The sequence below is a fragment of the Cyclospora cayetanensis genome, unplaced genomic scaffold (genome assembly GCF_002999335.1).
Source record: "Cyclospora cayetanensis isolate NF1_C8 unplaced genomic scaffold, CcayRef3 CcayRef3_contig_1, whole genome shotgun sequence".
Lineage (NCBI taxonomy): Eukaryota > Apicomplexa > Conoidasida > Eucoccidiorida > Eimeriidae > Cyclospora > Cyclospora cayetanensis.
Window position 1 is genome coordinate 183,006 of NW_020312036.1, and position 23,212 is coordinate 206,217.

The 23,212-nt window shown below is 52.2% G+C and overlaps 4 protein-coding genes and 1 pseudogene across 4 annotated transcripts; 4 read left to right on the plus strand and 1 right to left on the minus strand.

Moving 5' to 3' along the window:
- Positions 1-446: 446 nt before the first annotated feature.
- Positions 447-3,384, plus strand: LOC34623340 (sporulation protein RMD1). Its single transcript, XM_026336264.1, has 12 exons — positions 447-578; positions 740-820; positions 1,013-1,063; positions 1,319-1,380; positions 1,503-1,579; positions 1,748-1,788; positions 1,923-2,093; positions 2,302-2,368; positions 2,474-2,593; positions 2,814-2,907; positions 3,024-3,078; positions 3,280-3,384. The coding sequence occupies exons 1-12, from the start codon at positions 447-449 to the stop codon at positions 3,382-3,384; spliced, it is 1,056 nt and encodes a 351-aa protein (XP_026192049.1).
- Positions 3,385-3,433: 49 nt separating this feature from the next.
- LOC113147065 lies at positions 3,434-5,764 on the minus strand (annotated as a pseudogene).
- Positions 5,765-6,941: 1,177 nt separating this feature from the next.
- LOC34623339 (leucine--tRNA ligase) lies at positions 6,942-10,731 on the plus strand. Its single transcript, XM_026336284.1, has 4 exons — positions 6,942-7,587; positions 7,781-8,475; positions 8,533-9,227; positions 9,420-10,731. The coding sequence occupies exons 1-4, from the start codon at positions 7,104-7,106 to the stop codon at positions 10,729-10,731; spliced, it is 3,186 nt and encodes a 1,061-aa protein (XP_026192069.1). The 5' UTR covers positions 6,942-7,103.
- A 2,234-nt stretch (positions 10,732-12,965) lies between these two features.
- Positions 12,966-16,654, plus strand: LOC34623109 (3-oxoacyl-[acyl-carrier-protein] synthase 2). The gene is made up of 11 exons (XM_026336293.1): positions 12,966-13,094; positions 13,138-13,329; positions 13,427-13,580; positions 13,745-13,873; positions 14,385-14,539; positions 14,732-14,848; positions 15,178-15,353; positions 15,586-15,750; positions 15,952-16,087; positions 16,283-16,453; positions 16,580-16,654. Exons 1-11 carry the CDS (start codon positions 12,966-12,968, stop codon positions 16,652-16,654), a joined length of 1,599 nt encoding a protein of 532 aa, XP_026192078.1.
- Positions 16,655-19,374: 2,720 nt separating this feature from the next.
- On the plus strand, positions 19,375-22,609 carry LOC34623110 (cactin). The gene is made up of 7 exons (XM_026336303.1): positions 19,375-19,428; positions 19,726-19,905; positions 20,131-20,437; positions 20,575-20,999; positions 21,235-21,767; positions 21,896-21,983; positions 22,226-22,609. The coding sequence occupies exons 1-7, from the start codon at positions 19,375-19,377 to the stop codon at positions 22,607-22,609; spliced, it is 1,971 nt and encodes a 656-aa protein (XP_026192088.1).
- Positions 22,610-23,212: the final 603 nt, after the last annotated feature.

Sequence of the window (23,212 nt, forward strand, 5' to 3'; positions counted from 1 at the left end):
GCTAGCCGCGAGAAGAGGCCCCCTTCCCTGTGCACGGTGCTCTTGGACCGTCGGGAGGGCGTGGGCAGGAGCCCGTCGGTGACTCCTCCACGGCTTCCTTCTGCGAATTAGAGGGCTATGAGCTGTACGCGGAAGAAGGCAAAGAAAAACACTTGGTGCTTTTTAGGGGAGCGAGGAATCTACAACAAAAAGATCCTCTGGCGAGGCGTGGGGCCCCGCCGATGCCTCTGGCCTTCGCTGCATGCCACAGCCGGGTTGGAGCACGCGCTTCCCGGGACTGATTGCCGCTCCTTCGGCGGCTTTTCGAATCTTCTCCTTCAGTTGGATCGGCACGACTCCTGCCCTCACCGCGATTCGCGGTGCTCGCCGCAGCCGAAGCACTCAGCTAGCGTGGTGTGCGAGTGAACGAGCACGCATCTCCATTCAGGTGGTTCGAGCGCAGGAAGATGGCTTCTCCCAGGGAAATGGAACCAGTTGGCCACTACCAGCAGATGGTTGAGGAACCTTCGAACGCTGGAGACAAGAAAGTCAAGCTCTCCCCCGAGAGCGAAAATCCAGGGGCGTTCTCTAACAACGGGGTACGAAGCACCACACCCCCAAAGAAATCGAACTTCGTGATCCAGATCTCGCAAATTACGCGCGCGTGCTAACTATTTCTGTCGTTAGGAGTCCATTGTGCGGAAAGAGCACGCACAGTAGGAACCGAACACCCGAAGGCGTCAATGTGTGACCGCTGCAGCACGCCAAACAGCACAAAAAGCCCATCCGCAGCTCGAAGAAGAGAGCAGACATACAAGCCTCGATCAAGGAAAGAGAAGACGTAGGGATGGCGCACACACCACCCTGTGCCTCAATGCTTATCGCTTCAGAATCGCGAGTCTTGAATCGGCCCTTTAGCTCATGCGGATCCAATTGCATTGCACCAAAAAGGAGCAAAGCCTTCTGCCGAAAAACTCTTACTGCGCGCACGGTGCCGCTTATGCACTGGGTTTGCCCTTGCCTGTATGTGCAGTGTTTAGAGCCAGCGGGATGCGTGTGGGCTGGATGCCTGGGGGCCGAAGTGGTGAGCTGGAAAGCCATAAAGCCTACAGTGGCTTCACTCGGCGTGACAGTGTTTAGTAGCGCATGCACCACCTCTTTAGCGTATTTCTTTGCGAATTCAAGAGGAAGAAGCACCAGCAGCCATGCCGCCAATAAGTATACTTAGCTGCACACAGTAGACATGTGCACCTCAAGGCGAACATAAAGCACGGAAAAGCGGCACACCCTGCCTTTTACACGCTATTTTTGCGATGCTCTGTTGTGTTTGCCGCTTCAGCTATTTGCCGACCTCCTGAAGGCACTCAAGCGACCGGAAATCACAAATCCCTGCTATCTCAAGTCAGCCCAGCAACGCCCGCCCCTCAGATATCTGGTTGAGGTTCACCAAACGCCAGTCATCAAGCATCTACCCGTAGAATGGAACAGGGAGTGTCTGGCTTGTGCTGCGTATTCTGATACAGAGTGGAAAACACATACAGCGAGGTTCTCTTTTGCAGATGCTTCGCAAAGCAGAAAACTGTCTTCATCTTCCGCTTTGGTCAGAAACGAGTCCTTTTCTCCTGATGTTCCCTCTTCTTCCGCTCACCTACATCTGTTTGAATACTGCGCCTAGCTTCTGCCGCAGGAAGGACTCCGAGCTAGTTTTGCCTCCAGTGCATGGGAAGAGACAGGTCTGTTCGTTCCCCTCTCATGCGTTCTTTCGCAGGCTGCGTGGTGGCTTGGGATGTCAACATGGAGGAACAAAAGGTGCTCTTCTAAATTCACACGCCGCGCCGCTTATTCGGCAGACGGGGGCCTATGCACACCCCGAGCTTGTTGGTGCTTGCTAGTTGGTGCCTATTATTTGCTGTGCCCGGCTCCTGCTGCTTGCGACTGCCTAGGCCCTCATCGCCTTCATGCATCCCTTCCTCAAGGAGCCCCTGGGCGACAGGAAAGAAGATGACACGATGACATATGTGTGGGGAGACCGTGCAACTATCAAGGCAGACAGCATACACCTCGTCACAACTAACGTCTTTGAGTGCCTCGCCTATTCCTACGCCTTTGCACAGGTCCGTCAGACACTGGGACTCGTGAGGGTGCTACATACTTTTTTTCGACTAACGAGCATGCAGGGGATTGAGCAACATGATGCTGAAGCAATAGGTGCTGGGGATGCATAGACGCTGGGGCAGGGCCCCAAGCAGAGACGCAGGCAGTAGTATTCCTAGGGGGGGCTCAGCATGAGCTGTTTTCGTGCACTGCGCTTATTAATGGCAGAGCGTTAAACTTGCTCTCTTCGAGACGTTGGTTGACGCGGATATTGAACGAACGAAAATGATTCCAGGTACTGGTTAATTCCCTGGCAAGCTCCTAGCTTTGCGTTGTTTCTTGCATCTCCTTGCGGCATGACTCTGGGTCAGCTTAATCGTTGCTGTTGCTAATGTTACAGAGAGTCTGGCAAGGACTGGAAACATACAGTCGACGCGCGAGGATATTGGCCGCAGGATTGGCGAGCTTTTCGTCAACAGGTTCTACATTAACCTCCACACAGACATCCTGGACACCCCAGGTAAGCAAGGCGGCTCCTGGTATCAGTGGACTGCAGTGACTGCCCCAAGAGGAGCCAGCCTTTCAAAAACACCGCTCGCATATTAGAGATTTTGCAGCAGAATTTTGGACCGTAGTTTTGGCTGCGTGCACTTGGGTGTGCTTGCTGATGTTCAGTGTGTCTCGTTGTGGCAGTGCACTGCTCACGACTCCTAGTGCAGGTGTATGCGGCTTGCATTTAGATATTTTCTGGGACAACGATGACTTTGCTGATCACTACGATCATTGCCGCCGCTACTTGGAAATACCGAAGCGCGTAGAAATTTTGAATCAGAGGTTCGCAAGGCCTTGCATCTTCCTAAATTTTTCTCCGCTTCATCCCTCCCCTACTACTTTGCCTGTACTTCAGGAGTGCAAGGAAGCGTGGCAGCGGTTTCTGTATTTATCTGCAGACTAGATATTATAAAGGACCTGTACGACATGCTGAACAACGAGCTAACCATTCAGGCAAGTAAAGACTTTGGCAGAAAGAACTAACGTGGGAAGATTAAACGGGAGCCACAGCAGCAGCATTTCAACGGCTGCGGCACTAGCGGTAGCAAAAGGACGGTTTATAAGGAGTCCTTGATTATTACAGACGCTGTATTGATTGTTTTGATGACAAATGTAGGTAATCCGTGGTTCGTGTGTGGGTGCTTTGCAATGCAGCATGGGTATAAGCTGGAGTGGATTGTTATTTACCTCATTTGCATTGAGGTGCTGATTGAAGTTGTCTGGAATATTTTGATCAGAGATGTGCTAAAATGGGTGTAAAACCCAGGCGATATGGGGGGGGTGTGACCCTTTAACTTAGCAGAGGGGTTTATACAAGTGCTCGCGCGGCCGATTCTGCCTTTATTGCCTCGACTGCAATAGGTTAGGCAGATAGCAGAGAATAAGAAGGTATTCATGGCTGGATCCGAAAATATGGCACTTACTGGCCGGGGCGAATTGGGCCAGGATTCTCGCAACGTTCGTGTGTAGTGCATCTTTTATCATTTCACCCTCGGCCTGAAATTTGCACGCTCAGGCGATCCTTAGAGTTGCCTTTTGTGTGTGGAGTCATTGAAGACACACGCACCCGAAGTAGCTTCAATTGAAGTTGGAGTATCTTCATTCGCTCCTAAAGTTGAACCACTGTACGCAGCAACATCTGGGCTGCTCTTAGCGTACCGACTTACCAGGCGCTCCGTCGCGTCCCTTTTCTTCTGCATTTCGGCGACAATCTCGTCTACTGTCGGGTACCTGTGGAGGTGACCCTCGTAGGAGGAATGCGGACTGCAGCGTATGCATGGACTCACGGTTTTTCAGACTGGGCAATCTTCACGTTGAGCTGTTTCTCAGCTGCCATTGCAAACTTTGACTCTGCAGCAAGCATTTAGCGCTTCTCTCCAACGCTGTTCTGACGGGAGCCCCAAAACGGCACTTACGCTGAGCAGCTGACTCGGAGCTACCGAGTTGCAGGAACGATGTCATCGGCGTTGGCTGTTAACAGAGCAATCTAATTATAAGGGGAGAGAGAGCGCTCCTTTAATACACTAACAGCGTGCGGGGTTTCTTTCGGGCCTCTCTCCACTTGCTGGAAAGCGAGGGGTGTTGGGGCGTATGATCCGGGTGTGCTTGTAGCACTTTTCATGGCTTTTGACACGGCCTGTCCTCGCAACGCGTCTTTTATGATTTTCTCTACCGATTATTGATGAAACCTACCTTCTTGTCCACTAGAAACGGATTTAACTGGATCTGAATGTTCTTCTCAAGCTCTGGTAATGAATGCGCCTGTTCAGCTCCCTCCTCCTACATTCTGTACTGGCATACCTGCTATCGTGATGCGCGTCAGCTGGCCAAATTCAGCCATTGCTTGGTCGAACATCTGAAATAGGGCACTCCATCCTGCTTTCTGCAAACGTGGCTAAGCCTATGCACGTACCTTTGTCTCCTCGTCAGCGCGTAGTTGCTCTATCTCATCCTATTGAAGATTAGCCGTAAGCCTGCCTTTCTGCAAAGCATTGGCTTACCATTTTTTCTTTTATCTGGGGATCGGGCTCTCTGACTTCGGTTAGCTGCGAGAAAAGCCATGCTATTTGATTAGGGGATAAGAGTAGCACAGATCATTGTATATACTTGTAATTTAACTGCAGGAGGGGGAGCGAAGGCAGCCGATAAAATATTCCCAATGAAGCCACTCTGGTTACGCGCAGTTTGCCCAGTTTGCAAGAACGATGTAAGCGCTACAGGAGCCCTGGTTCCCGCCAGCTTGAGAGGCTGACGAGGTGATTGCAGGTCTGATACATCCGTGCTGCTCCTGGTGATTATTTCGATCCATAGTTATCTTCGCATAGGATAAATTTATATGCTAACTTGTTAATTTGACGAAATGCAAAATTTCCTTGTCCCACTGTTGTTGCCGTCGTACTTGGTTGCATGACTCCCTTGATCGCCCCTTCCAAAATATCGGGATCGTTGAATACGCTCATTGCCTTGGATTATTCTAGGGATAGGACATCCGTCGCCAGTAGAATAAACAACATGAGCTTACTCTCTCTACGGCGCTGGCTATCTCTGTCTGAGCATTATCTAGCTGCTCATTGTATTCGTCTTCCAGTTTTGCCATCAACCCCTAAGGCGAACATAATAGCCTCGTGCAAGCTGTACACAAGAATCCAATTGATCTGACCTCTTCTAGCTCCATTCTTGCCCTCTCTAGGAGGAGTACTTCTGCTGTAACTTGAGGCAAGGGCTGCAAAAGTGTTCATGAACGCGCAACCCGTAGCTGCAACAGCAGAATTTGAATGTTCACGTACGTCGTCAGGGGGGGAAAGCTTAACTTCAATGGACGGAAGTGTTTGTGCGTTTTGTTTAAACTTAATAGGCCACGAATTCTGAGGAACGGGTGTATTGGGTTGTCCTGTACTTCATTATTTGGTCATCTTTACCTCTCGCAACGCCACAACGGTCCGAACAGGAATAGCGCATACGATCCCGACGAGTCCAGCAATTTGAGGGAAACGCCTCCGCATTTTCACATATTTTTGGTTTCGGCGGAAATCGTGGCTCCTTTGAAAAGCTAACTTCTTGCTTACAGTTGGTCTATTGAAGACATATACAGTGCAGTATGCAGATGATGATACACCGCAAACGCTGCAGTGGCTTCCATCGGTAAGCTAACAAGAAAGTAAGATCATGATAATGTAACTTGAAGGAGATTATTCGCGGTCTGAAATGCGCCAACGATATCCCATTGCTTATGGTTCCTCTGTATACTAATGCAATCGAGCACGCCACAGGGGAGGAAAGTTGCGCTGCTCAAAGTAGGTGTACATCGTAATGCGTTCAGGTCACTTTTCCCCAAAATTTGCTTGAAGTAGGGCGTGCTTGGATTTTTACGAACAGCAACAATGAGACAGTAGTTCGTTGCACTCGCTGGGGCACGCTCGGATGGAAGGGCATGCCTATTTCGTTCCGCATGCCACCACAACTAGTGCTGAGCCGCACCCACCATGTGCTGTGGAACTAAAAACCGTCCGATGATATTAAGAAAATTTAATACACACAATCTGTCTTCACTTATCTGTGTGCTAGAGAAGGGAAAGCCCCGCGGAACGGGCGTAGCCGGGAAACCAGTTTCCTTAACACCGGAGTAGAAGCCACCCAATCGCCCTATAACACTCGGTGATCGGTGCTTTCCGTTGCTTGAATGAAGTCGGCCTTCTTTGAAAGACACTTACCTGCTATGCCGCCTTGCCCTTCACCGGATCGTTTGCACGGTGACAAGCTTATTAGCCAGACTCTGTGCAGCAACAAAAATGAGTAAACACAGAGTTCTTATGCATATTTGCACAGTACATAGCTCATTTTGTTGTCTGGCTGGATATGTTCAGCTCAGCGTATTGCACAATGCCTCGATTGTCGGCCATGGGTCCCCCAGGTGCTGAGGATGTACATTATGAGCAACCTTGGCTGCTTTACGATACATTAGAGCCCTCTAAAGCGTCCTGCATGTGAGCGAGGAAGTTTCAGCTCGTTGGCGGTAGATATGCCTCCCTTGTTCGTGAAGCCTTTACATGATTGCGGCAAGGAGGATGGGGCATTGGTTGCTTCTCTTTCTACGCAGCACCCTGTTCGCTCTATTCTTGGTGCCGAGGCTGCTGCCTGTGCAGGGTGAGCGGATTATGCAGGCACTTCCCCGGGCCCATCTTCCTGCAGCTGCCTTCGTTTCCCGTGTGACCCCCAGTCCCCCCCTCTTTCTCTCAGCAGCTGCACCTCTTTCAAAACAGGCAGCCATTACCTCTGCTATTTCTGCGGCTGGGAACGAGGTTACTGGTATTCCATACCCCGTCCAGGAGGTAGAGCGACGTTGGGTGGAATATTACGCCCAGCGCTCTGCTGAGTTCTCCCCAGACCTACCACAGCCATGCAGCCCGGCAGCAGCAGCATGTGAAGTGAAGCAAAATGAGGAAGGCGTCCCTAAAGGCAAAAAGTTCTACGTTCTCTCGATGATACCCTACCCCTCAGGCAGCGGCCTCCACATGGGTCACTGTTACACCTACGCCTTAGCCGATGTTGCTGCTCGCTACCAACGGCTGCGGCTTCGTGCCGACATGTTGGAGGCTCAAGTAGAAGCGGCACGCTGTCCTACTCCTGCTTGCTCGGCCGCTGTTCAGGATCAGCAAGGACAAATTGGGGACGGGCGACCTCCCCAGCCAAATGTGTTGCACGCTATCGGCTGGGATTCGTTTGGGTTGCCCGCAGAGCAGCACGCAAGGGAACGAGGAGAGCCTCCCGCATCCGTTGTCGCTGCCAACATCAACGTCTTCAGACGTCAGCTGCAGCGCCTGGGGATCAGCGTAGACTGGCGGAGAGAGATCGCGACCAGCAACCCTGAGTTCTTTCGTTGGACGCAGTGGGCGTTCATTCAAATGCTGAAGAGGGGATTGGCCTACGAGGCAAATGCTGAGGTTAACTGGTGCCCAGCACTGGGTGAGGCTTTGTTTATAGAGCGCGTAAGATTTAGGCCTTAGGGCACAGAGCTAGAGGTCTACTTTAAAGTGTGAGGGAGGAGGCGACTCGAGTGGCAAATAGTATAGTGTAGAGGGACCAGTTTCGTAAGTGGGAGCCAGAGGCGACAACGCATGGGCAGCTGCTGTTTACGGGGTTCGTGACTTACCCGCAGGCACAGTGCTGGCTAACGAAGAGCTCACACCAGAGGGCCTGAGCGAGAGAGGGCGATTTCCTGTTGAAAAGCGGCAACTGCGACAGTGGCACCTGAAGCTGTTGGCCTATGCAGATCGGCTGCTTGCTGGTTTGTCTTTTCTGGACTGGCCTGCTGACGTTCTGCGGATGCAGCGTCACTGGATAGGCAAGGTTGTGTATCTGCGGCTTAGCCTAGAGCTAACGAACGGCCAGGCCCCTCTGCCTGCTCTGCTTCTGGCCCCTGAGCACCTTTATGGTTGCTCAGGGGTGGTGTTGCATCCTTGCCACCCCGTTTCTAGAAGGCTATATGGCACTGCGCAGGACAAACACCGTATCGACGAGTACATAAAAGCCAGAGAGAAGGGGTTATACCCTCAGAACGTAGAGATCCAGAAGGGTGTGTTCACCGGAGTCTACGCGCGCCATCCAGTTACAAGCTACCTAATGCCTGTTATTGTATCTGACACCTTGGAGCACATGCCAGAGTTTGGACTGCAGATTACTGCGTCGGATGGCGTGCTTGTCTCTCCTGCCAAGCACTCGTTTGTAGCTCCTCTCACTGCTGCAGGCTTGCTGCCTGTGTCACCCGGTGGGAAACCTCTGAGACAGAGACCTGCGGGGGCCCCCCAGGCAGCGGCGTCGGAGGAACGGCTTCGAGGGATGCAGGCAGACTTGGCGGGAGCGTTATCGAATGAAGGCGTCTGTGATTCAGATCTTTCAGGCGGAAACAAGAGGGAAGCGGAAGACCAGGCAGTTCGGTGGCTGGCAGCGACGGGTCGGGGAGAGAAAGTGACGCGCTATCGACTCAAAGATTGGGTGTTCAGCAGGCAGCGGTACTGGGGAGAGCCAATCCCGGTTTTGCGCGTTTGTGGGATTACAAAAAAGAGTGCATCTAGAGCGGGGAATACAGAGGAAGCCAATGAGGGCCCTACCATCACAGAGCAGTCTCACGAGGTCGTTGTGCCGCTGCCAGAGAGTGAACTTCCGCTTACCCTCCCTCCCTTCCGTGCAGATTTCAGCAGCAGCCTCTCCGCCGCAGAGACCGCTACTCCCGTTAAGGCCGAAGCCCCCAGCCAATTGCTGTCGAGAAAGAGCAGCATCCATCATGGGACTAGGCCTCCCGAAAGTGTTTTTGGGCGTACGGAGGCCGTTGCAGCGCTGGACCGCTACACAGAATGGGTGTGGCAGGAAGCTTCTTCATTTGGTGACTCCTTAGCGGAGAAGAAGCGACCCTGTGGAAAACCCCTGTTTTTTCGGGAAACGTGCACCATGCCTCAGTGGGCAGGGAGCAGTTGGTACCACCTACGCTTCCCTGATCCCTTCAACCGAGAGGCCCTCGCTAAACCGTCGCTTCTGGAATATTGGCTTCCGGTGGACTTATATGTGGGAGGAAAGGAGCACGCAGTAACGCACCTTGTCTATGCCAGGTCTGGTCCACATTTGCTTCACCCTTTTTTCCACGTCTGGTGCTGCCGTCACTTCGTAGGGATGCCTACAACGCGATTCTACCTACTGCCCAATCCGACTCCAGCAGCCCACCTCATAATACAAGCAGAAGACGTATGGATGCTACTGCACTCGCCTCACCTCGTGCCTTGTTTGAGTGCTCTTTCCTTCAGGTTCTGGCACAAGATGCTCGCAGATATTGGAGCTGCTTGCGGGGAGGAACCCTTCAAGCGTCTCCTCACCCCAGGGGTCATTCTGGGGGTTCCACGGCACTACTTACTCAGGCGGGCAGACACGGACGCTCTCGTGAGTGCAGCAGATGTTGATCTATATGATGCAGCTGTCGCGTCTCTTGAACATACTCCTGCAGCGCCGGAGGGTCCACGGAGCTCTCCTGCAAGGGTTACCTGTGGTGTACATACGCCATCTGGCGCAGAAGTATACGCAGAGACCCTCCCACCATCCTCTAGGGCCGTTAGGAAAACGGATACGGGCACTTGGGTCTTTTCATGTCAACAACAAACACAAGGACAATTACAAAGCTCTCCACCTGCACCATCAGCAGCAGCGAACGCAGACACCTCGAGGTCTGCCAAGGTAAAAGGAGACGAGCTCTTCCAGCTGCTCACGCTGTCGGAGAAGATGTCTAAATCAAGAGGCAACGCTGTCTCCCCAGATTCGGTACTTGAGGAGCAAGGAGCCGACGTACTACGCATACACCTCATGGCATTGGGCCCTGTGGCCACTACCAAGGTCTGGCGAGAGGAGGGCCTCTCAGGGGCTTCTCGCTTCCTGAAACGCATTTGGACTATATTTGTCTCTCCAGTAGGTGCCCATTCTGCGACAGGTGGAGGTTCTTATGGGAGTGCCAGGCAGTCCATAGGGTCTTCGTCCGCTGCACTGCGCGGAATAATAGCCAAGCCGATCTCGGAAGGGGAGAAAAAGGTGCTCTCTTCCCTCGTGAGGGCTGTCACACAGAATCTAGAGCGAATGCAAGTGAATCGGGCTGTAGCGGCGCTGATCGTAGGCTTTCGAGAGATTCAGCGTCAGCAGGAGAAGCAGGGAGGAACCCTATCTGTCAGCGCAGCAAAAGATTTGTTGACGCTGCTGCATCCCTTCGCACCTTTTATAACCGAAGAGCTCTGGGCAAGGCTCCAAGCAGAATTTGCCCAAGCCTTTCGCTATCCATCTTGGACCCTTGCAGCGTCGGGGGAGTGGCCGAATTCGTCGCCACATGCAGACATGACTGACGAGCTGGAAGGAACGAGCGGAGGGGTACAGATATCTGTACAGCTAAACGGACGGCACAAGCTTTGTGTGCTAGTGCCTGTGGCCGAAACTGATACTGCAGAGTCCCTCATAGAAGCAGTAAAGGCGGCGCCTCCGGTGAAGCAGAGGCTTCAAAGGGAGACAGACAAGGGAAGGGGCCTTCATAAGGTCTTTGCAAAGCCGGAGGCAAGGCTGGTCAACTTCGTCTTTAGCTAGGAGCAAGTTCCTTTTTGTACAACACGTGCGAGGCCAGCCCCGCCGCGGTAAAAGTAGGTGCAAAACGGCCTAGTCTTAGGACTGATCAGGGAATACGAAGGGCTTACTGCCACGAAAGTGTACCGAGGTTTCCAGCTTAAATAGAGGATGCTTCTGTGCTACCTCCTTGATTGTGCAAGGCACTGTGGTATTAGTGAGGGATTGAGGGATCTCCCGCTGCCCCTGTAGCCCTGCTGTGCTTACCGAAAAGGCTTCCTGGAAGCTGACAAAATCAAATACAGAGTGTTCAGAGTGCAGGGCGCCCCTAACTGCTCGTCAGTTAACGAGGCTACGCATCGTTAAAAAGGCACTGAGACACTTCTCCTAGGGCCTTCATATGTTAAATTTTGAGCCTCAAGCTCCTACGAACTCATTAGACAAAGATCACAAAAGGCTCGTCAGACGGCCCTACCAGTCTCCTTGGCCTCAGGGCTCCGGCCTGGTGGGTAAAAGCCACCAAGACTGCACCCTGAGTACTCCGGGGTTCTGGACACCGCTACAGAGTGACGCACTGCACGAACTGACAGCATTTATCGCTGCAGCGTGGTGTTGGTAATAATCTGCACCAGATACAACATAAGAAGAGCTTACTCAAATAACTACATTGCTGTACTAAGTTTTTATTCACAGCTAGCTAAGCAGAAGCTACCAAGAAGTAACGTGCCCGGCCACACAGATTATAAGACTGCCCTTAGAGTTTCAAAAGGAAAAGAGTTAGCGCCAAGCAGAGTACAAGGCTTAATTAAAAGTTATTGGGCGTTCTTATGAAAGAACTCCCCCGTCCCCGTACCCCCACTTTTAAGGTATTAGGCATGAGGGAACACATATATAGAGGGAGCGCATTGCTGCACTGCCTACGCACTCCGAGCAATCACAGCTATTTGCACACAGCATCTAGCTCACAGGCCCACAGCATTAATATTTGTCGTATGGAACCAACGCTACTCTGCAACCCCCGGCCGAGATGTCCTAGAAGCCAAATCGAATACTCCGATCTTTACCAAACCTTACTACGTGCAACAAATATAGCAGAAGATGCCTGTATTTAGCCTAGCCCGCTACAGTGATGGTCCTAAGGTGACTAGCGAAATTAAAGGAAGAAGACCGCTAGCGACAGAGAAGCCCGTCTCCATCAGAGTGTGTGAGCGCCCGTGCCTCTGCCCCCACACTACCATGGCTGCTCGATTCCGCTATAAATATTTGAAGGCAAAAGGAAAAGCCATTGGCACTGGACCTGTGTCGTCACATGTCCCTTGGAGCACCGTGTTCTCGCTAGGACCTGGCGAGGCACGAGGGCGCATTATTCGCCTGCTAGGGAGCGGGGTTGGCTCTGCATGATTAGAATGCTTTAATGTGTCCTAAAGAGAGTCGCAAGGTCCACCACACACAGCTAACAAGGCCTCCTCCCCACAGGGTTCCGTATCTCTCCTTGGGAGCCTCGCCCCGAGGCACACAGCGATTCAACACGCTATCGGTCTCGAAGACATTCGATAGAAAGGGAAAAAGGCATCTCGCGAGCTATTTGTGGGCAATGAGGGAGCAGCTTCGGAGAAGGAACATTGGCACGTCACGGCTTGGCCTACAAGGCTGCCCAGCGCCGACAAGTGGGAGCCCCCGCCGTATGATGCCCATGATGCACATGCAGCAGTCACTCAGGCGAAGGGGTAAAGACTGCATTTCGAGACACAGGCTGACAGATATTCCGTATTTAATTAGTGTGTAGCCTTCTCCCGCTCTCTCCATCGGCCGACAGGCAGCGCAGTTGCGGCGCTGCTCCGCCGTCTCACTGGAGACTGTAGTGTCTACGTGGCCCAGGGAAATTCCCCTCGACGCATAAAGGGTTTTAGGGTCTAAGTTTACTTCCGTGTCATCTTCTGCTACCTCTGGGGGCACTGGAGGCCCTAAATCACCCCCTCTCCAGCATCGCAGCCAGCCCACAGCCAGGCTTACATCGGGAGGCACTCCACAGTGTATATACACACCAAATTGCCACAGAAACTCAGCAACCTCCCGGTCAGAGCGGCGGGGACGCCTCAACAACAACAGCTGCAGCAGCAGAGCCGCCCCCCGCTGGAGGTGCCCTCTGCTGCTGCACCTGGAGGGACTTCAAAGCCCCAAGAGCATTTTTTCTTACACGCGTGAAGATGCTGGCTGCCAAGCTTAAGCAGCAGCAGCAGCTGCTGCTGCTCCTACTGATGCTCGGGGCAGGGGCAGAAGCCTCGCAGTTCTCAGTGCCATCGACAGCATCCCCAGTGAGCACACTACAGACATCCCCCCAGCCCCTTCCGAAATTCCCAGTTCAGCTCACTGCCTTAGGCAAGAGAGCGAATAGAGGCTTTTTCGCTGTGGCCGTGTCTGTCTCTCTAGGGCAGAGGCACTGCGCAGATCCCTGCGTTCGTCTCGCGCTCCACAACACTACCCATCTCGCCAAAGGCAGCTTCCCAGGCCTCTGTTGCCCAAGCGCATGCACAAGGGCTGCAGCAGCAGCAGCCTAGATCGGCTTCGGATTTTTTAAGGGCGCGAGCGGACCGCAGCAGTCGTCTGTTTTCGCAGTACCAGGTGTGTGTCGTGCACAGATACCCTGCAGTCCGGTGAGCTGCAACAGCAACAGCATTTCCCCATGAGACGGAGTGCAATTCTACGTGTGCATGCTTAGGGGGGAGGCCAGCGGCCTCGCATTTTGTGCACTGGGCTTGGCGTTGTCAGCGCTGCTGGAATCGGCGTAGAGCGCTTCTGGGAGAACCTGCTGAAAGGACAAAACAACGCTGCCACTGTCTCTGCTTTTGATCCCAAGGATATGGCTTGCACAGGTAAGGGGAACTCCGGGTGCGTGTAAATTCCTCGTCAGCATTGGGCTTGCACTGGCATCTCTAGAACTGACGCCCTGCCTGCTCCAGGTGTCCAAGGGGCCCCCCAACTCGGAGGTGGTGCATCGACTTCCTTGCGACATTCATCGCTTTGTGTGCTCGCGCAGTGGCGTACGAGATTCCTTCCGAGGCATTCGATCCCAAACAGTACTTCCGAGAGCCGAAGGATGCAAAGCGCAACGACAGATACACGCACTTTGCAGTCGCCGCCAGCAAGCTGGCCCTCCAGGACGCAGGTATGCATCACCGCACGATCCTCTATACGGGTGCGAGCTGTGCGCAGATGCGGTGTTCGTTTTAGCGTGTGCGATCATGGGAGCATGCAGGCATGCATGCCAGGGAGGGGGCCTGCTGAATGGAGCGCATTTCTTTCTTGGGCTGAAGCGCGGCGGGGCTCAATGGTTTGCTGGAGCAAATGCGCGAAAGAGAAAAAAAGAAAAAAGATAGACCGTCCTCTGAAGTGCTGCCTCCTTCTCCTCCAGGGAGGAACGGCTAGGCCTTGTGTGCTGTGTAGCGCGCGCGCGCCTGTGAGGGGCCTTTTCGACCAGAGAGTTTTGATGGGAGAGTCGTCGGCGCACAACCCTGGGAAGAGACACGTTCTAGCGCAGCCTTCTGTGTATCGGGAGCAGTCGATTGAGCCAAAGGCCTCCGGGGAGCTGTGGGACGCCCTGCATCTGCACACACACAGTCTCACGAGTGGCCTCTCAATCTCTGCATTGTGTGCCCTCGTACTGCTGCGTTTCTAAGGGCTGGACTCTATGGAGGATCTCGACATGAACCGATTCGGCGTCATCATCGGATCTGGCATTGGGGGCTTGGGGTTTATGGAGCAACAAAACAAGGTCCTCCTAAACTCGGGCCCGCGTCGAGTGTCTCCCTACTTGATCCCCGCTATGATTGCAGTGCGTCTTGTGTCTGGAGTTCGTTTTGATGCTTTTACTGCGGGTTTGGTTTTTCCTTGAGAGGGGCGTAGGACTGGGGGCTTACAACTAACGGAGCGGCCTTACGCACAGAGCCAGAAGGCTTCCTGTCTCGATACAGCAGGAGTCTCCCCACATTTCAGCTGCCTCCGGCCGCTGCTGCGATTGCTGCAGAACACAGCCCCCGCACAAGTCGCCATCGAGATCGGAGCTAAAGGACCCAATCACGGCGCTGTCTCGGCTTGTGCCACTTCGGGGCACGCCATAGGCACCGCCATGCGACTCCTCGAGGTGATTCAAGCTTAGTTCAAGGGGAAAAGGGCACTGGGGAAGGGGGTTTGATAGTGAAGCTCTCCGGGGTCTCTCTCCTAGACCGATGACTTACAGGGAGGTGGGGGGGGGAGGGGGGGAGTCGAGGGTTTTCTAGGGGAAAAGCGCATGTAACAAGACACAGCAATAAAAAATGTGGGCAGCATGCCCTGCGGAGCCTCCTGGGCAGTTGCAGACCCCTTGCAGGATATGCAGGCGGTTCGAGGCTTCTGCAGGGCAGCAGGTAAGTAACCTCAACGGTGGGCTGCACGCTGTTCGCTCGTTGTGTCCTCTTGTGCCGGCTCATTTAGGCTGGCGACGCCGATATCGTCCTGTGCGGCGGAGCTGAAGCCTCCATTACCCCTCTTTCCTTTGCTGGATTTAACGCTCTTAAAGCTCTTGCCCTTGGCTTCAACGACCGACCCAAAGAAGCCTGCAGGCCGTTCGACAAAGACAGAGCAGGATTCGTGATGGGAGAAGGCGCAGGGTGAGCAGACAGACGCTGCAGCTCTCGTGGTCTGCTGTTACAGGGCATGCTCGACGAGCCGCTGCAGTCGGTTGCAGGAGCCCTATTGAATAGGGTGTTGTCTCTCTCTCGCGCTGCATCATTGGCGGCCCTTATTCTGTCTCTGACGTTGTTGCACATACGGTTGCCACGAGTAGGCCAAGCATGACGTGGTAGCTGACCTCGTGTGCATATGTGTTTTGGGTTCGCTCAGGGTAATCGTTCTTGAAACTGAGGAGCATGCAGTACGACGAGGTGCGACGCAAGTGTATGGACAGCTCGCGGGCTATGGCGCCACCTGCGATGCCCACCACATGACGGCGCCTTCCCCAGAGGGAGAGGGCCTCGCTCGCTGTATGAACCTGGCTCTTCGGAACGCGTAAGTCTTGCGTACGCATCAGCAAGTGTGATGGGCATTGAAAACATTCTTTGAGGCGGGGGTGAAGGTGCCAACTGCTATGCACTTGCTGCCCTGTAGAGTGCCATGGACTGGTCACGACGCCATTGCTGCCGCCACTCAGGGATTTAGCACTATGGACACAGCATGAGAATGAGCTTTTGATGCGTTTTTTTCTCGCAGCGGCGTTGCTCCAGAGGACGTCGGATACATCAATGCTCACGGCACCTCGACGCATTATAACGATAAATTTGAGACCAAAGCCATTAAGAAGGTCTTTGGCCCGCATGCAACAAAGCTGCTGATATCTTCGACTAAGGTAAGGAAGAGGACTCTGTGTTAACGCTGCTATTGCGTTCAGGGGAGGAAGCAGGCTGTTTCCTGCACACCCTGTCTTTACAGGCCGCTACTCTCGGTGCTCCTGCCACAACATTTCTCCTGATTTCAAGAACGTCTAGCTAGGGCCGCTCCCTGACTGTCCGTCTGTGTGGCTGTGTGCCCTTGTGTCCCCTAGCCAATGACTGGGCACTGTCTGGGAGGTACTGCGGGGATCGAGACAGTTGTAGCGGCCAAGGTGCTGCAGACAGGCGATGTTCCCCCGACCTTGAACTACCGCACCCCTGATCCTGAATGCGACCTGAACTATGTGCCCAACCAGGCGGTGCATGTTAGCGAGCCAATGAAGGTAATGCATCTGCGCTCCGCATTTTTGTGGCTTTCTATTGTCTTCTGCGTTTGGATGTTTCGTTGCACCTCTCGTTCATATTCTCTCGGATTTCCTGCCCTCCCCGACTTGCTGTGGATGATGCAGGCCGTACTCACGGACACCCTGGGCTTTGGCGGCCACAACGCCGCGCTGGTGTTGACTCCTTATAGGAAAGCTTAAACCCTTCATTCCGCCTCAGTGGGGCTATAGCTTGCTACAGAGTTTTGACTTGGAGGCCCCATGGAGGCCCCATGAAGCCCCCTAAAGCGAGAGCTAGCGAGGCAGTCCTCGTCAGTGATCCTTGAATGCATTCTGGTTGGGCCATGCCCACGGTCCCTGTGTATGCCCAACAGGGGCCATTCTATCTTCCCTTGTAAGTCTAAATAAAAAGCAGCGTCTGCCCTGAGAGCCATCCGATTTCATTCTTTTTTAGCCCTTGTGCTTTCTGTCACTCGGCTTTCCTCTTTCTGTGCTACCAGTCACGTTGGCTGTTGGCCAAAAATCGCTGCTTTACCCGCTTGCTCCACACATTCACTATACTAACCTTTTAGTGGCAGGGGACTCCCTGAGGGCACCCTGCCCTGCTGTTCGATCGTTTGACCTCTGAGGGCCAGATCCCCCAAGGCAGTTGACAAAGGAAGGTACCTTTCTTTGACGGTCCAAACAGGAGCTTTAGTGTCCCTTGTTCAAAGCACAGCATGCGAGATGATATGAATTTTATGCAACTGCGAACAGCAAAGCTAGAATATGTGAGCCTCACGACGATAAATGACGCTGCTATCCTCCATCAAGCCAGTCCGTCTCCCTAAGGCAAGTATACGGATGATAAAGGGGTGAAGGTAGCAGATTGCGTAGCAAGCGAACTCCTGCTACGAGCGGTTGCTCCTTTATCCCCTAAATGCCCACAGCACAGCAGAAAGGCGAAGTAATTACGTCTTCGCAGAACAAGCTATTAATCCATAGATCTTGTGAGGCCATTTGCTATAAGCATCAGTCGATGGCCAAAAGCCCTCGACTTTGAGGGTGTACTTCAGCGCTTCATCTATGATCTCCTTAGGAGGACGCTTCACGCCAGACTCAATAGAAACTTAATGGTTTTTGAATACCTTCTTATAGGGGCTCCCTTCGTTCTATGCCCGCAACCCTCAGAGTTTCGAGGGGAGGTTAGTGAAATAGTTAGAGGGACTGTGCCTGCGCAGTCTACGCACTTCGAGCATTCACAGCTCGTTGCACCTGGCAGCGAGCACATGTGCGCAAAACATTGAGTGCTCTCTTATCGAGATGACTTGACTCTGCAATTAATCAGGCTTGCGAACAGACAAACCGATTAGTCAAGCCTTCCAATTATCAGTTACAAAAGAACCAGTCCTGTAGAAAGCGGTTGGGTGTGGATTTGACCACTTCCAATCCTGAAACAAGCCCCTCCGCGTCCCGTATTTAAGCGTCAAGACAGATTGCATGCTGAAGCATGAACGTATTCCCAACCTTTCGCCACTTCCCAGGTGGGAAAAATCGCGCGAATTGATGCACGCCAACGTGCTCACCACATTTGAGCTGAAATCAAAGGAGGGAAAGCACACATACACTAGCCAACAACGAACGAGGGACCGGGCGAAGACAGACGCGGCTACATGATGGCCCGCAGAGCTGCACCCTGTAAGCAGTTGGAATGTCCACAGCTACTTGCATTTAGCATCCAGCGCATGAGCACACCACTTTGCGGCATTTGGCAACGAGCTTCCAGTGCTCAGCAATAAGTTAAATATTCGAACATGTAACCCAAATAGCCATTTATATCACGATCTTTGAGTAAACATAAGTACTACAGCAGAAGTTTTGTGTACCCTCGCCCGCTATAACTACCTTGTGAGTAGCCTAGACGATTTAGTGAGATGCCCACGTACTTGCCCCCTGGGGTAGCCGGCTAGAAAACATGCCTCTGTCCAAAACAATTTCACATCTCTTTAAAAGGCACTTCAATTTTTTCTGATAAAGAGAGTGCCATGTGTTCGTGCACTAGATGTCGCCTCGTTTTTAAGCCGCTCGCCTGTCTACCAGGAATTTGAAATGCCCTGTTTTCCCCCAAGGTGTAACACCCTGTGTCGCAGCGCAGTACCTTCCACAATGATGTAAATCATTGGGAATCCTGTAGAGAAAAAGGAAGTAGCTTAATTGTGCTTTCAGGGCCCCACATAGGTTGGTTCTCTCCAGAGCCCCAGGTGCATGCGTGCAGCAACCAGTTGTGGAGGAGCTAGAAAGCGACACGCAGCTCTTTGTAGTTGCATGTTTATTCCCCTATCAGTATAGATTGCAACGTTCTTTAGCTGGGTCGCCCCTCAGGCGGCGAGTCTTTGCTGCATTAAGAAACCTGGGACGCGGTTACTTCCTCGCTGACCCTGAAGGCCGTGCGATACTCGGCTCTTTTCAGGCCCCCCTTTGGTTTCCTCTACTGTATTTGGGGGTAAAAAGGCATCCATAATTATATATATTAAAGTTCTATCCATCGATTTCGCGGGGGGGGGCGCCGCCAGCAATCAGCGCTGGTAGGGGGGTGGTTTAGCCCGTGGGTATGAAAGTCAAAACGGGCTGGCTCTCTGCTTCAAGCCACTAGGTAGGGAGGAAATTCCTGAGCGGCTTCAAAAATGGCGAAGCGGAGGCATAGGAGCTCTTCCAGAGAGGATGATGGCGAGCGGCGCGGCCCCGATTTAACCGCGAGTACTACGTATGGGTAAGTCTTGTGGTGCAGCGGAGGCATTGGGCCACACGTTGTATGCAGTCTTCTGTGAAACGCAGGAGCAGATGGTGTCGGCTGCCTTTACTATGCACGCTGCTGCTGACGTAGAGTAAAAGTTGCACATTTTCTGCGTCATGTATATTCGCACAGGAAGCTCGGCGAGGCGATGCTGGCCGCCGAAGAACGTCCCGGCAGGACGGTCACGGTGAAAGAGCTGCGAGTACGTTTAGGCTGGTGTCGAATAAGCTAAAGGACAGAAGTATAGTCGCAACGCCTGGCAAAATTTGCATGTGTGTTCCCATGATTCAGCTTTAGATAAATTATCACTTGCTAGTGTATACGCAAAATGTCACAGGAGGGTTTTGCTTTTTCGTTGGGATGAGTATGCTGGTCTATGCGTCGTGCTTTTGATCCAAGGAGTAGGAAGAATGCAACTTGTTGCATGGAGGATTAGGCTCCTTTTTGCCGCACGTCTGTGCAGCAGCGTGATGCGTGCCCACGTTTCTTGTCTGTACAGGCAGAGCGTAAAAAGCTGCTGAGCGAGCACTTCGGGTATAGCAACGATAACAACCCATTCGGAGATCGGTTGCTGGCTGAACCCTTTGTGTGGAAGAAGAAGAACCTTCTGCTGCAGGCGGCTGGAAAGAAGCATGCGACGACAGTTAATGCCCTTTTGACGACTTCTGTCAGCAAAGTGGTAAGTGGGGTCAAGTAAGAACAATAACTTTGATGTAATAGAGCATAGGACTACGCACAATATCCCTGGCTGGATAATGCAAAACTAGTATTTATGAGAACAGCTTCGAAATGTGCGGCACTCTAGTGGGTCTCTCGGTGGCTCATGGGACCTGTCCGAAGCCACACTCTACGATGGTCTCTTGCAGTGCCTCTGCATGCTGGACTGGGGTGTATCTGATTACAGCAAGAGATCAAGAGCGTGAAAAAACGCCGAGAGGAGCGAGAGGCGGAGGAAGCGCTTATGCAGGCACAGCGCGAAGAATTACAGCGCGAGAAAGAGAAAGAGCATTTCCAGGACTACTTCGAGAAGGAGGAGGTGTTTCATCGTTTGATGCACATTAAGAAAACAGAAATTAGAGCGGAACAAAATAGAGAGCAGCCTATTGATTTCATTGTCAAGGGGCTGCGGATTCTGAATGGCGAGAGATTTGAAAAGGTCACGCTCCTGCCCGTACCGCCTCATGAAATTTTCGACTGCTTCAACAAGGAGCGTAAGTTGGTGCCGCCCTCTGGCTGGTTTTTTGCCCTATGACCGCATGCATTGTTGTGTCCGTCTTCTTTGCCTAGGCTTGTGGTTTGCGTCTAGAACTTGCGTATTTTGCGCTTGCTGGATTGCAATTCGTCACAGCGATGACTACACACATGATCGAGGAGATGCTGGCGGACGTCAAGCTGCACATTGGCGTTGACACAACGGCGGTAGACAAGGACTACCAGGACTTTTGGCAGGCGTTGCTTGTCTTGACGAAGGATGCTTTGGAGCGAGCGGAGAAGAAGAACAAGGTGATAGAGGCACTTAAAAAAGATTCCTCAGCCGACGCCGCTGCGCAGGCTGCAGCACTACTTGCTAACAATAGCTCTGCAGGAGACATCCGAGACGCAGACTCCGGCATTGCCGTGGGAGTTGCGTCGGATATCACTGCAATTCTCAGTGGGAAGTCACCTGAAGAGCTCGATGCTTTGAAAGAGCACATAAAGCAGAAGCTTGAGACCGAAGAGGACGTGGACACAGCATATTGGGAGGCTATTCTACAGAAAATACCTCTCTTTCGGGTAATAAGCACATACTAGTGGCTTCTGTGAAGCTGCCCTTATTCTCCAGTGCCTATCGGGAGCATGATGGCTTCTTTTCTTGCCGTGCGGTGGAGGGCAGCGATATGTGTTGTCTGTCTTTCTGGGGCTGTTTTCGTCTCGTGTACTGCTATCCGTTCTGTATATGTTTCATAATTCAACATGAAAACCAATTCGTTCGCATAAAATGCGATCGTGCGGTGCTTGGTTTTTTCAGGCTCGAGCAATTTGTTTGATGTACCATCAGAGGATTATGGAGAAGGCATCAGAGCTGGACTACCAACTTAAATGCGAGCGAGCAGCAGCTGAGGCTGAAATATTGAAGGCTAGGGCAGAAGAGGGAGACGTAACGGACGACTTGCTCGCCACTGAGGAGGAAGCCCGCCAACAACTAAGGAAGCAGCAAATTCAGGAGCAGGCTAGGCAGATGGCGCGCGTAGTGGAAAAAGAAATAAATCCTGGGGCCGATGGGAGCTACTCCCCTGAGCTGGAGCCTTATGAAGACGAAACAGATATCCCTGAACCGCGAGGGCCTTATTCCCCTATTTTATATCCGTTTGATGAGTTTCGCTCTGAAACAAACATCCTGCATCCGGATGAGGAACTCGAACAGCGGCTGTCTGAAAGACGGATTGCGAAGCACCGTGAACGCGAGCGGCGATTAATTCAATTAGGAGTTGATAAAGAGAAACAGGCAGAAGACGAGGAGGATGATGATGAGATTCTTGACCCTGCCGCAAAGATTGTAACGTGAGTCACCCTCTAGAACGACACCGTACACATACAAGGCAGACTTCTTAGACTACGTTTCAGAAAGTAACCGCGCACTTGATGGCGAGATTCAAAAAATGTGTTTACTGTCCTTCCATGTCTTCCAGGTTTGAGGACTTCGTTCGCAAGGAGCAGAAGAATGCAAGTCCGGATGAGGAAGTGCTGGCGGCTTCCTCCGAAATGAAGTTGAAGCAGGTATAATTCCTGGTGCTACCCGTATCGTGAAATTCAGCAAAGTGCTTCAAGCTGATACATGTAACAGCGATATATCAGTAATCCGCATCCCAAAAGTAGTATGCACCATGATCAGGGACGCAAGATGACAACCAGCAGGCGCTGTTAGCTATAGTGGGTGGCTGATGCATCTGTGGCTTGTGAACTTTGTGAGTTTTTCCTGCAATACCGTACTGCTTTGTTCTGCATCGTTTGTGCCGCAGCACTACGGATGGGAGGAAAAGTATCGTCCGAGAAAACCCCGTTTTTTTAACCGCGTGCGCACCTGTTATTTCTGGAACAAATATAACCAGACACACTACGACCATGATAATCCTCCACCCAAGATTGTTCAGGGATATAAGTTCAACATTTTCTATCCCGACCTAATTGATAAAACCAAGACCCCCACATGGACCCTGGAGCCCTCGGACACGCCGGACACTATTATTGTGCGGTTTCATGCTGGTCCTCCGTATGAGGATGTGGCATTCAAAGTTTTGAATCGTGAGTGGCATTTAGAGAGATTTAGGGGCTTCCGCAATGTATTCGACCGCGGAATCATGCAGCTGTACTTCAGTTTCAAAAAATACTGCTACCGGAGATAAACTCGCGTGCAGCTCACAGATAGGCACATTTTGCCTCTCTGCGACTGCAATAACGTGTATCTCGGCTTGACTTTTTTTGTCTGTAATAACGCTTTTATAGCTGGCTACTTGGCCAGACACGTCTGCAGCAAATTGCGCTTTATTAGACATTGATCGTTTGATCCTTACTCCACTGAACCGCCGCATGATCCTGAGAATGATTTACCCCCTGCATTCACATTCTAATCACTTGCGAAGCGTGTACTACTGCAACCATTTTATGTACTTATCGCTATGCAATGAACTCTTTCCTCGCAAGGCCTGTGCGGGCGCTACCAATTTATGTGGGCATCCCGCTACACAGCAATCACCTTGCTACAATACATCTCTCGGGTTAGCCCCTGGCTCCAAGTTTCTAATGGAGACAGGAAGCGATGAGGGTGCACTGCTCCTCAGTACTCCGCGAATCAGAACACCATAATATGTTGCACTGTGTTCCATTATCCACATATGACGCGGTGTCGAATGCGCAAGCTTTCCTTCACCGCTTACCGCATCGCATCCGGGGTCGTAAAGATTGCTAATCCACCAAATACAGTCTACTTGTGTACATATATAGTGTAG